Source organism: Balaenoptera acutorostrata, chromosome 15 (assembly GCF_949987535.1).
Source record: "Balaenoptera acutorostrata chromosome 15, mBalAcu1.1, whole genome shotgun sequence".
In the NCBI taxonomy this organism is placed as follows: Eukaryota; Metazoa; Chordata; class Mammalia; order Artiodactyla; family Balaenopteridae; genus Balaenoptera; species Balaenoptera acutorostrata.
Genome location: NC_080078.1, coordinates 23,738,242 through 23,751,910, shown reverse-complemented (window position 1 = coordinate 23,751,910; position 13,669 = coordinate 23,738,242). Strand labels below are relative to the sequence as shown.

Sequence of the window (13,669 nt, the reverse complement as noted above, 5' to 3'; positions counted from 1 at the left end):
TATTGGCCATTGGGGTTTCCTTTTCTGTAAAATGCCTTTTGTTGATTCCTTTTGCTCATTTTTCCATTATCTTATTTGTACCTTTCTTACTGATTTTTAGAATTTAAAAAATATATATTGTGGGCAGTAATTGTCCTCTGATTAATTAGTCTGCTTTCCTCCTTTCCTGCCTTCCTTCTATCCATCCATCTAGTCATACTTTCTTATACTGAACCATAGATTATCTTTTAATTTATCCATTTGCTTCAGTTCAAATTTTTGGTTTTTAATTCCAACTTAATTTTAGGAACTGCTAGTTTCCTTCTAGAATATTGCTAATTGGAAACAAATGAAAAACATTCTTTTAGTATTTTTTCCACAGTGTTAATAAATTCGATAGCAAGTATTTCAGGCAGAGTAATTTATCAGTTAGTTGCTCAGGAAATGTTTATAACAATGGTTCTCAACCTTGGCTGCACATTAGAATCACTTGGGAGCTTTAAGAAATCCTGATGTCCAAGCTGCACCCCAGACCAGATTAATCAGAATCTCTGAGAGTGGGATCCAGGCACTGTTATTTTACAAAGCTCCGCAGATGATTGCAAAGCTGAGAACCCTTGGTTTGTAGAATGCTCATTTCATTCAGAATGTGGTACAGATTGTGGATCTCAGGAACCCAGTGGGTCCTGGGCTTGTTTCAGTGCAGCAGTCACCTGGGGCCCTTGTTGAAAATACTGATTTTGGAGCAGGGAATCTGTTTTTTTAACACATACCCTGGGGTGCCTGATTTTTATTGGTTTAGGAAACTGCACCAAAGCTTTACAAAAAACTGTGGAATTTTCAAAATAGTGATTTAAAAGGTAACTTCAATTTATGACACTATTATGATTTTAACTTTGGATTAAAAAATTTTTTCTGCTTCCTATTGTCTTTATAAAACACACGTTCTGTGACACCAGCTTGGGAGATGAATCAATGCACAGGTGTTGGGAAACGCCAGCTGTATTTAATTTGAAATCTTCTGTTTGAATTCTCTCTCCCTCTCACCTCACCAGTGGGCAGTAACCCATCTCTGAGGGGCTCTGGGTAGGAACTCAGGAGATGTCACCTCCCTAGGAACCAAGAGCTGTGTATTGTAAACAGTCTCTAGGATTCAGAACTGTTTGTTTTTTCCAAGCCCTGAAATCTCATGGGGTAGTTGTTTAAGTTGGAGCTCTCATAAAGGGCATGTGAAAAACACAAAGCAAGGTGTCAGGAAATGGAGTTCTGTGTACATCCAAATGCCACATTTGGTGTCATTGCCATTGTTTTAACAGCTTACATTCCCCTCAGCTCCAATCCCCAAATAACATTTGGGCTATGAGAGGATGTTTTACAAATTAGACACATTGTTTACTTTTAGTTACATAATGCTAAGGAGAAACTTGATGAATGTAATAATTTAGATATTGTGTAACAAAGCCAAACTGAAAACACATGTCAGCCTACATCTTGATATGATGAACTTTCTAGCCATTCTGTGCACTTTGGAAGTGCATACGTATGAAAGGACCCTTTCTAAATGTCCAAATAGTTGTTTTTTTTTTAACGTGACATTTTTCCTGTCTGATAAAATATGGCAAGGTTATCTAGTTCCTTATCCAGACTTCTGAATTTGCAAAGATTTCAGGGCATTACTTCTAGTTCTTCAAAGTAGAGATAGATTTTTGTTTCTGATTATACAAGATGACTTCATCTGGGGTGTTCGGGGCCACGTTGTGTGGCTGCCATCTTCCATTATGAGGCCTGAACACTTCGATGGCCCTCTGGCGTGAGTGATGGCAGAGGGATTGAGGAATTCCCTGCAAAGCCAAAATGTTCCTGGCTTGCAGAGCACAGTTCCAGAGAAACATGTAACTCTCTGAAGCTTGTCACGTTTCCTTTTAGAAGGAAATTTAAGAGTGAGTATAAATAATAGATGCTAGTTTAAGAAACCCTGGAGGACTTCCCTGGTGGCGCAGTGGTTGAGAATCCGCCTGCCAATGAAGGGGACACGGGTTCGAGCCCTGGTCTGGGAAGATCCCACATGCTGCGGAGCAACTGGGCCCGTAAGCCACAATTACTGAGCCTGCGCATCTGGAGCCTGTGCTCCGCAACAAGAGAGGCCGCAATAGTGAGAGAGCTGCGCACCGCGATGAAGAGTGGCCCCCACTTGCCACAACTAGAGAAAGCCCTCGCACAGAAACGAAGACCCAACACAGCCATAAATAAATAAATAAATAAATAAATAAATCAATAATAAAAAATAAAAAAAAAAAGAAACCCTGGAGATTTGCCTATGGGGTCATTTCATAGAAAAGAACCTTTAAGAATCAAGACCATTCTGAAATAAACCAGAGGAGGCAATGCTGAAAAGATGGAGTCACCAGCAGGGACGCTGGTTGACTTCTCTGGCGACCGAGTGCTGACCCTAGTTCAGACCCTCTGGGTAAGGTTCCTGAGTTGTGGCTTTCCTGAGGGAGGTGATGGTGCCTTTCATTAAGAGGCTCTCTTGTGAGCAGAGTTGACTCCCTTTGTCAAAAGCACGGTGGTTTTGCTTGTCATTATACCTCCAGTGACTAGCACCAGGCCTGGCACATGGTATACACTTGCACTTGTTTGTGGAAATCCTTAATTTTCCAGGCCTAGAGTGTTCCAATCCAGTCAGACGTGACAGTCACTTTTCTCTTCTTTTTTTCTAGTGTTCAAAGCTTCTTTCGGACACAAGTGTTATTCAGTTCTACCCAAGCAAATTTGTCCTTATCACCGACATACTTGACACATTTGGTAAGTACTAGTTTTATTCATTTCAAATCTAAAAGTACGTTTGTTTTGCCAGAAGTTGGATGGTAGAGTTGCTTTAAATTGGGTTCTGCTGTGGTTTAAATTACTAGGTAAGTCACGAGGGAGACCAAAACTCCCACCCCTACCCTTGCTCCCCTGCTCTAATGAGGGGAGCAAGGGTGCGGGTGCTGTTTTTGAAAGAATTTTAAATTGTGTGTTTCTGACCTTCTGATAGGCTAGCGAGGCGAGTGAGCGAAGCAAGGCAGGCTGGGGAGCACACATCTTATACAGACCAGCCTCGGTCCATCGCCGGCCAGCTCATGGCATCTGGAACTCACTTTGTTCAGAACTGAACCTGGCCTCTCCTCCCAGCCCTTCCCCACCTGCGCTGGGTTTCTGTCTCAGGGGATGGCAGCACCATGTACCCCCATGCCCACGCTGGAAATCTGAGAGTCTTCTCCCCTGTGCCCCATGTCCAGCCCGTCACCAGGTTCTTCAATTCAGCCTCCTCAGTCTCTCCCCAGTATGTCCATTTTTCTGTCTTCTCTGTTAAAACCTTAGTCCAAGCCACTGTTCTCTGCCCCATGGATGATGGCTGCAGCTCCTAGGAGGTCTTCCTGCATCATTGTGGCCGCCCCGTGTCCCACACTCCACCCCTCAGGCCGAATGATCTTCGGGAGTGCAGCAGAGAGGTTTAGACTGAAGAGATTACCCAGGAGCCCCTTGGAGAAACAGGAGGTCTCCATGCTGCTTGGTGATGGTCAGTGGCCAGAGCATCACGCCATTAGCAGTTTGCTCAAACCGTGCAGCCTGTAGGCGGTATATGACGTTCAGCAGTGAGGTGCCCCACAAGAACTAGGGGACAGTCATTCTGAGAACTGAACACATCGGAGGTCGGAACCGACCTTTGCTGTCTTGCCAAGGAAGGACCAATGGGCTCCCAACCTGGCAAGCCTTGTCTGTGACCCACTGAAAGGTCACATGTGTCAGAAAATGAAATGTCATTCAGAGAGACCCATTTATTTCTGTGCAGGAGACCGGGGACCTGAGTGTATTAGCTAGAATAAGTGATAGAAAACCTAACTCATTCATTTCCTCTTGGAAAAGGGGGTAGTATTTATTGGCTTATGTTGAAAAGGCCAGGGGTAGTTTCTGGCTTCAGGTATAGCTGGATTCAGGAACTCAAACAGTATCTTCAGGACCTTGACTTTTCCTAGTACTTTTTCTTGGGTTGGCTTCATTCTTAAGCTCCACAAGGTGTCCTCAACTTTTATCAGTTTTGCTGCTAGTAGTCCCAGGGCAAGGAAGGAACTCTTATCCTCGCTTTCCAACACAAGTCCTGGAATTCCATCTCATTGGCCTGGCTGGGATCACACGTCAGTCCCTGAGCCAGTTATGGGATCTGGGGGCTGAAATGTGCGGGTTATCCAGAGCTGGTTGCCCCGGAGGAGAAGGGGTGGTGCTGTTGCCAGAGGAAAGGGGAATGGGAGCTAACTGGGCTGAAGGAAGAGATGTCCTGGCCAAAAGACGGGACCTTTGGGTTCAGATGATCCGGGAAGGTGGCATCGGGCACTCTGCTGGGTGCTGACGTTGTGTCAGCAAACAAGAAACAAAAATCCCTGCCTTCGTGGGCTGTGCCAGAAAGAGAGGATTCGCAGAACAAATAAGTAAACCCGATTGTGTGTTAGACAAGGATTGGTGCTACGGATGAAGAAAACCCAAACCAGAGCAGGATGAAGTGGGCAGCGCTTTTATTTAAGTTGGGGGGTCGGAGGAGGCCTCGCTGGGAAGTTGGTGTGTGGGCAAGTGCTTGAAGGAGGTGAGAGATGAGCCGTATGCTGGCAACGTGGGGCCGGCTTACGACCAAGGAACAGCCAGTGCAAACACCCTGGGGTGGGAGCAGGCCTGGCAGGTTTGGAGAACTGAGAGGCCAGGGGGGCTGGAGGGGGGCGAGTGGGGTGGGGATGTGGCCAGAGAGCCTGCTGGGCCATGTAGGCCATCGGAAGGACTTGGGCTTTGAGCCCGAGAGCATGAGGAGCCGCCCAGGGTGTTGAGCAGAGGAGACGCAAGTTCCAGTTTGGGTTTTAATGGGCTCCCTCTGGCTGCTGTGTTGAGACTAGACTGCAGGGCGAGGGTGGAACGGGGGGGTCCAGTTGGGAGGCCGATGCAGCACTTCAGGTGAAAAATGAGGGTGGCATGGCCCTGGGGAGGCGGTGGGGATAGGGGAAAGTGATCCAGGACACATGGGTGCATTAAGGCTCTCAGAACAGATATCCATCGCACACCCCTTGGGCCTTGACTTGTCCTCACAGCCAGCTTGCCTTCAGGGAGCGAGGGTGTCAGTCAGCGAGGGAGGCCAGTGGCCGTGTCTGGTTCTCCTGACAGTTCTGTTTCTCATGGTGAGTTGACACATTGGCCTTCTGGTTTCCCTCGCCCGCCTCCTGCAAGTTTCTTTGGCATGAGTCAGCATCCCTGGGTGAGACCAGCTCTGAGATGCTGACGAGCCCGCAAGCCTGGCCAGATCCAGACATTAACCTTGTGGGAATTTGGGGCGGCCATTCTGTCAGCCTCTGTGGTGGCGGCCCAGTCCCATGCCTCGGCCGGCCAGGATATGGATATGGTGTAGATGCCTGCCGTCCTTGCTGTATCCCAGAAATTAGCTGGGCTGGGAGTTGAGAATAACAGTGATAAATCCTCAGCAAATAAGGGTTTTCCTTGGGCCTGACTCTGTTCTAGGTGCTTTAGTGATCTTAAGTCATGCCGTCCTCATAACAGCTCTATGAGGTAGGGTCTGTAATTATACCCACTTCACAGATGAGGAGCCTGAGGCACAGGGAAGTAAAGCAGCTTGTCCAAGTCCCCAGGGTAGTGAGTGGCAGAGCTGGGACTCAAATTGAGTTCTCTCTGCAGTCAGAGCACCTGCTTTATTTCTCTTGTACTTGGCTTACGGGGGAAATTCTCTCTACAAAACTACAAATGCGTGTACCTTTGACCCAGCAACTTTGCCTCTGGGAATTCATCCAACAACCCAAGTGACCGTCCATAGGGGACCAGTTAAACAAACGACGGCACGTCTGTATGCTGCAGTACAAGGAGGCCTCTGAGAGTGAGGGCGTGCTGCGTTCCAATGTGGAAGGATCCCCAGGGTACATTATCAGGTGAAAAACTCAAGATGCAGAACTGCTATAGAGTATGGTCCCTTTTGTTTAAGAAAGGAGGAAAAATTAGAGCGCTTGGTTGTTTTCACTTGCGTATGCCTAAAGAAACATTAGAAGGGTCCCCAAGGAGCTAATAAAAGCGGGGACCCTCAGAGGGTGGCTTGAGCAGTGAGCTGGATGGGACGGGACGGGCTGAGAGAGAAACTTCATTGAGTACCTCCTGCAGCCTTTTGAATTTTGAATGGTGGGCATGTTTTACCTATTCAAAGCGTTCCCAGAGGTGCCCTTGTTCAGATCTGTTGTGAATAGCTTTCCTCAGGAGTGCCAGGCAGCCTGCATGTGCAGGTGCTCGAGGACACTTTGTTATGCTTTGGGGCTAATGAGCAGCTTTCACCTTTTAAAAAGGGGGCGGAACTGGCCTTGCTTGGGTGGCAACTCAGAGTGCTGAGGTCCATTGTGCATGTGTTGCTGTTAACTCTCTGCTCCACAGGAAGATGTACTGCTGTACGGGGGCAGGTTGTCAGTGGTTGTGAACGAGGCTGACCGAGGGCTGGAGCGTCTTGCTGGGCAAGGATGCGGGACATGGCCCCAGGCGTCTGCAACTGCAGCGCTTTAGCTGGGATTTCCCTGGAGGCAGTGAGCACAGAGCTGGGCTCTGGCGTCTCTCTGCCTGCATTCCTTGCCTCTCCTCCTACAGGGTTGTGTGAAGTTGAGCCTTGGTTTCTTCACTTGTGAAATGGGCATAATAGGCCTTGCCTCTGGGGATTTCTGGAGAGAATTAAATGAGAGAATGTGTAGGAAGCACATGATGTCTTTCCTCTTCTAGGAGCTGGCAGGGTCAGTGTAAACAACTTAGAGCCGTGCCTGGCACAAAGTAAGGTGCTCAGAAACTGTTAACTGTTGTCACTGTTGTTATTGATCTATTTTAGTGTCCTTGATTTATAAGAAAGTGAATCAAGAAAGAAAATCTAGGGTCAGGTATTGTTTCTCAAAATAGTTGTCCACTAACTTAACAAAGGAAAACAAATATTCACCAAACTCTTTTGGCCAAAAATGGTTTTGTGGTTAAAGGCCTTAGGGTATGAAGGTGGAATATAAAATTTGTGCTTTCGTTTTTAAAAGAAAGCTAGTTTTGGAGAGATGGCAAGCTTTTTGTGGAGGAAGTAAAGGCATTGGGTTCTCTTAAGCCCGGTCCACGCACTCTAGGAGGTATGAGAAGTTACATGGTTGCCCAGCGTGGCTTGCTGTGCTGTGTGATGGCCAAGGTAAACTGCATGTAGTTCCAATGCCGGGGGTTCTGTGCTCATCTCAGAGGAGGCCTGTCTTGGCATCAGGTGTGGCTGCCTTGGGGAGCCCGTGCCTGCAGGTCTCTTCCTGCCAGGAGGACAAAGGCAGGTGACTTTGAGAACTGGAGCTTGGTCCCTGAGGCTTCCTGGGAACTTCTAAGTTGAATCCACGGTTTGGGGCAGTGATTCTCATCCTCAGCTGCATACCTGGGGAGCTTTAAAAACACTTCTGATGGTCAAGCTGTGCCCCAGATCATTTACATTAGCATCTCTGAGAACAGACGGCAGGCATCAGCATATTTTCAAGTGCCCCAGGTGCTCTGAGTGTTCAGCCAAGGTTGAGAACCCCTGGGTTAGAGGGAGGAGGGAGGCTTTTGGCAGTTGTTAGAGATTCCCACACCTAAGGCAAGTTTTAGCTCAGAGACCCACAGTGCCTGCCTGAATCAATGGTTCTCACACTTGAGTGTGTATAAGAATTTCCCATTAAGGTTATTCAAAATTCATATTCCTAGTCTTCACCCCCCAGAATATTCTTTTTCACTGGCTCTGAGGTGGGCCCCAGGAATGGATATTTTTAACAAGTGTCTTTCGGTGATGGTAATGTAAGTAGTCCGCACTGGGAGAGGCATCTAGGGCTCTTCTCAGCTCGGCTGGCTTCCTGCATGTTAACCTAGCATTCTGTCATTTCTTGATGATGTCATTTGATCTCATGTTCTTTGACCAGAAATGATCCTATAACTCTCCTGTCTTTTTCCGCGTATGGACAAGGGGTGTGGTTCTTTGTAGCCCTGAATGGTGGGGTTGTGTGGGGGAAAATGGGCATGGGAAAATACTTTCAACATCAAAGGTGATTTGGGAAGGTCCAGAAAATGAATAGAACTGTAACTTTTATCCTTTGAATATTGATAGCATTTTCCAAAATAACATTTGTACAGAATACATAAAACTTTTTGTGCTAGGCTGGCCTGTAGACCAGGTCCAGACTGCACACTTGTATTTGTAAGTAAAGTTTTATTGGAAACAGCCACATCCATTTGTTTACCTATTGACTATGGCTGCTTTTGAGCTACAGTAGCAGAGCTGAGTAGTTGCAATGGTGATCTCTGACCCACACAGCCTAAAATATGTTCATCTATCCATCCAACAAAGATGAAGCACCCACTATATGTCAGGCACTGATCTAGGTACTGGGAATGTCTGTGAACAAAACAGGTACAAATCTCTGCCCTTGTAGAACTTGTATACCTAGATGAATCTCAAATTCCAGTGCTTCTAGGTACCAGGCAGATTACGTAAGTGCGTGAAGCAGGCTGTTGATGAGAGACAGTAGGGAGCAGTGGAGACTGTGGCAAACTGGGTAGTTTTCAGGGGGCAGCTACTAATCTATTCAAGCTCATTTTTATCCTATAGGGATGTGGGTCATTTTTGGCACATAGTATGTGAAGAAGCAGGAAATCTGGGGGGGGTTTCTTCCAGTTTAATTGAGATATAATTGATATACAGCACTGTATAAGTTTAAGAAGTACAGCATAATGATTTGACTTATGTACAGCATGAACTGATTACCACAGTAAGTTCAGTGAAAATCCATCCTTTCATATAGATGCAAAATTAAAGAAATAGAAAAAAAAGTTTTTCCTTACGGTGAGAACTCTTAGGATTGACTCTCTTAACTTTCATATATAGCATACAGCAGTGTTAATTATATGTATCATGTTGTACATTACATCCCTAGCACTTATTTATCTTATAACTGGAAGTTAGTACCTTTTCACTGCCTTCATCCAATTCCCCCTCCCCCCCACCTTTGATAACCACAAATCTAATCTCTTTTTCTATGAGTTTGTTTCTTTTTGAAGTATAATTGACCTATGTTAGTTCCTGTTACACAACACAATGATTTGATATTTCTGTACATTTCAAAATGATCACCATAATAAGTCTAGTTACTATTTGTCATTATACAAAGATCATACATAGTTATTGACTATATTCCCCACACCATATATTTCATACCCATGACTCATTTATCTCTCGCACCTATTTCTCTCCTTCTCCTCCCCACTGGCAACCACCTGTTTTTTCTCGGTATCTATGACTCTCTGTTTTGTTATGTTTGTTCTTTTTTGTTTGTTTGTTTTTTAGATTCCACATACAAGTGAAATCATACAGTATTTGTCTTTCTCTGTCTGACTTATTTTGCTTAGCATGAGTGAAGGATCACTTTTCTGCCTAGAGCAGAAAGTCCCCTCTTTTAATTAAAAATCTAAAATTAAAAAAGTATCACGGCTAAAAATTTGTCCCACTAGGTGGCAGCATACTATCACAAGTAGAAGCTCATATGGGAGATGCCACCGTCTCTGTCCCTAATTAACAAACATTAATTTATTGTTTTCTCCTGAAGGGCACAATGCTGACACCATATATCCTTTTCTCCCCAGGAAAGCTGGTATACGAGCGCATCTTTTCCATGTGTATGGATAACCGCAGCGTCTTACCAGGTAATGTCTTAGCTTTTCCACGGGTTTCATGCTGCCCTCAAGTCAGGATTAGAAGGTTTATATCAAGTCAGGATTTTTTGAGACCTGAAATAAAGGTTTTGTTTGTTTGTTTGTTTGTTTTGGTGTGTTAAAAGTTAAAGAAACGCCTTTACGGATTTCTGATCATCTCAGTCTTCAAAAAACATTAGATTTTCCAACAGCCCAGCTAGGAATTTGGGCAAGTAATTTGAATCTGCAGGAATGAAGAGGTATTACAATTAGATTCAGCTGAACTTTTATACCAACTTCAAGTTCTCTGCTGCTGGACATTTAAATATTTTTCCTGTATGTTTTTCCTAAGAAGCAAATTACTTTATGAAACCAACTTTATTTTAAGGAGCGATGTCAAATAAATCAATAATAACAGATGCTTTGAATCTACATTCTATGCCCAAGTGATGTTTGCATTAAATTTATTGCCACTCAATTTTCAACTCTCAGGAGGTTATAACGGGACAACTAGATCACAAATTTCTTTTGTCACATAAATGATGATGATGGGGCCAGCAGCACGGAACTCCCAGCAGCAGCGTCTTTTCCCTCTCATTCCTCCTTTCAAGTTACTAGCACTGCTGAGAGGAAGGCACGCTCATCTGTACAAGTTAGAACAAGCTCACTCCACCTTCATCCCACCTCCTTCTGCTTCTAGCAGCGGCACTTCCCTGGAGGATGAAGAGGTGGCATGTGACAGTACCCATAATTTGACCTCTTTTCTTTTTGTCTGTTTATCTGTCTTGCCTTTGTCTCTTCCTTTCCCCCTTCCTTCCTTCCTTCCTTTCTCTCTCTGTTGCTCTCTTTCACTGTGTCTCTTTTTCCTCTCCTTTTCTCTCTTTCCTTTTTTTCCTTTCTTACCTTCCTTCCATCTATCTGTATTATAGATATTCCATCTATCTATATTATCTATCTATATTAATATATCTATATATTGTTAAAAACTATTTAATATGTACATTTCTCAGAGAGAAAGACAGACAGAACTCTACAGACCTTTAGGGTTAGAAAAGCTCTTAGGAATCACCTTGTCTCATTGAAGGCGGGCAAACCCAGTGAGGAAGAGTCAGGGACTTGCCCACAGCCCTGCCACCTGCTAGCGAGAGCCTGGTTCTTAGCGCTGGGCCTGCGCCATCCAATATGGTGACCACTGGTCACGTGGGGCTCTTGAGCACTAGAGATGTGGCCAGTCCAAACTGAGATGTGCTGTGAGTATAAAAAAAAAATACCCTGGATTTCAGAAACATTTTTTTTTTCTTTTGGCCGCACTGCATGGCATGCGGGATCTTAGTTCCCCGACCAGGGATCAAACCCATGCCCCCTACAGTGGAAGCGCGGAGTCTTAACCACTGGACCACCAGGGAAGTCCCTCAGAGACTTAATACAAATAAGAGACCATGAAGTATCTCACTAATTTTTAAGTTGATTACATGTTGAACTGATATTTTAGATGAATTGGATTAAATGAAGTATATTGTTAAAATTTCACCTGTTTTGTTTTAGCTTTTTGAATGCAGCTCACATGATATTTCCACTGGACAGTGCTGCTCTAGACCCTCCCCTCCACCACATCACACCTGCGATTTTTTTTTAATAGTAATCTTTAATTAATTTATTTATTTTAATATTTTTTTTTGGCTGTGTTGGGTCTTCGTTTCTGTGCGAGGGCTTCCTCTAGTTGTGGCAAGCGGGGGCCACTCTTCATCGCGGTGCGCGGGCCTCTCACTATCGTGGCCTCTCTTGTTGCGGAGCACAGGCTCCAGACGCGCAGGCTCAGTAGTTGTGGCTCACGGGCCTAGTTGCTCCGCGGCATGTGGGATCTTCCCAGGCCAGGGCTCGAACCCGTGTCCCCTGCATTGGCAGGCAGATTCTCAACCACTGCGCCACCAGGGAAGCCCCCCTGCGATGTTTTTTAACAGCTCCTCCCACATTCTAGGCTTCTCAAGACTTGGAGGCAGGGACCAGCCTGATGGAAAGGCCTTCTCTGTCAACTTAAGGAGTTGGGAAACCTGGGTGCATTTATTTTACACTTGCCAACTTTTCTTCCATATGCTATACCAGCAGCAGTAAATTCTTAGCCTGCAGGCAGAAATAAACCCAGATAGGTGTTTTCTTTGGCTATAACAGTATTTTTTTAAATGCTTCTTCATATAGGTTCTACTTCTTCCTATTGCTGTATACCTAACTGCTTAAAAATATTTATATTACCTGACTGGCCCCTACGGGCATTTGTGTTTACACCTACTGCAGTAGTTTTCCTTCCTCTCAGTTTTCACTAACTATACAAACAACATTTTAGGGCTAGTTAAGGAAGAATTACTAATAACTTTCTCCCTACCTAAACTATAAAAATTCAAAATAAAAGGCTACTTTCATGTTCACTTTTAGTTCTTATCTAAATATACTAATTAGCACGTTTATCACTAAATTCTTCCCTCCCAAAAAAACCTTTTTTTTTTTTTTTTACCTTGAATCAGGCTTTTGCTTTCTTGAAAATAATTTCATTTTCCCCCCTTTCAGTTAAAATCTTCATCTGCATGTGTTTTCTGCTTCCCAGAACCTGAAGGGAGAGGGGCATACTTTTCTCAAAAACGTCAATAATGTTGGGGATGACTCTTAACAGTAATTATGAAGAAAGCTTTTGAAACCTACTCTGCAGAATTCTGCCTAAAGAAATTATGTGGAGAGAGAAGTCCGGTGTCGTGTGTACTCAGTATTTCCATTTGTATCAAGTTCAGATTGTGAACTTAGTATTTGAGCCCTTTACCTTCAGGAGTTTTAACTAAGGCATAGCTCGTACGAGCTCAGAAAGATACCAGTGTCCTTTGGGTTCACGGAAAGTACATGCTACTAGTTGTGGTAGTTTTTCCCCAACATTTGTTAATCCAGCATATGAGTGAAGAGGCAATGTACTCTAAGTGATAAAACAATTTTATTTCCATGTTGGGAGAAATAACTTGGGTTTATTGTGTTGTGGTTCTCCTCATCAACTGGGGGCATTCCTATCTTTAGTTTTTCTCCGTGGCTGATGTAAGCTGCGTCTAGATAAGCAATGTCCTTAACTGGCCTTTCAGGCACATATTAAGATGACGTGGCACCCCTATAAGCCTTGTTATGTAAAGAGACCTCTCACTGCCAGGGTAGAGACTTGGCAAATGAAAGAGAACTAGGGTCACTGGTGTCCTCCCTCCTAAAATATCCACAGAAGTTAGGGTTGAAAAAAGAAGCACCATAAAAGAAAAATAAGTGGGAACTAGAGGAAGATATCTTTGCTCTTTTTCACCTCAAAGCCTCTTCTTAATTAATTTCCAAATTCTGAATTCATTCTCCATGTAGCAACTCAAGCACTGAAGTATAAGTCATGTCATGTCATGTCATGCCATTCCTCTGCTCAGAACTCTTCAGGGAGTTTCCGTCATACTTAGAAAAACTCTCAGACTCCTCACCAAGGCTGCAACCCCACATGACCTGGTTTGTGATGCCTGCTTCCCCCCTTCTTGCTCTCACCGCTTTGGCTTGCTTTCCTGTTCTTTGACCACGTCAGAGGTCATACCTACCACAGGGCCTTTGCACTTGCTGTTTCTTCCTCCTGGAATACATTTCCTCCACATCTAAGCATGGCTAGCTCCTTTTTATAATTCAGTGCTCAGCTCAAATGCTACGTCTGCAGGAGCCTTCTCTGACTGGCACCCTGTCTGATGAATCCCCCCCGCCAGATTAACTCAGGTCACTCTCTATTCCATACCTAGTTTTATGTCTTTCATAGTGTTGACTGCTATTGGATGTTATCTTGTTTGCATGCTTATTCTTTTCTGTGTTTATTATGTTTCTTCCCCCACTGGAATGTAAGCTTCATGAGGGCAGGGTCTCTCTTATGTGCTGTTATCTGCCTGGAGCCTAGAATACCACTTTT

At 44.5% G+C, this 13,669-nt stretch overlaps 1 protein-coding gene across 3 annotated transcripts in view; it reads left to right on the top strand.

The window, feature by feature from the left end:
* VPS35L (VPS35 endosomal protein sorting factor like) overlaps positions 1–13,669 on the top strand; it is a 119,647-nt gene that overhangs the window by 25,108 nt on the left and 80,870 nt on the right. For all 3 annotated transcript variants that reach the window (XM_007188306.2, XM_057528802.1, XM_028168054.2), the window contains exons 8-9: positions 2,700–2,784; positions 9,667–9,726. In XM_007188306.2, the coding sequence (XP_007188368.1) occupies positions 2,700–2,784; positions 9,667–9,726 (145 nt within the window). The remainder of the gene's footprint in view (positions 1–2,699; positions 2,785–9,666; positions 9,727–13,669) is intronic.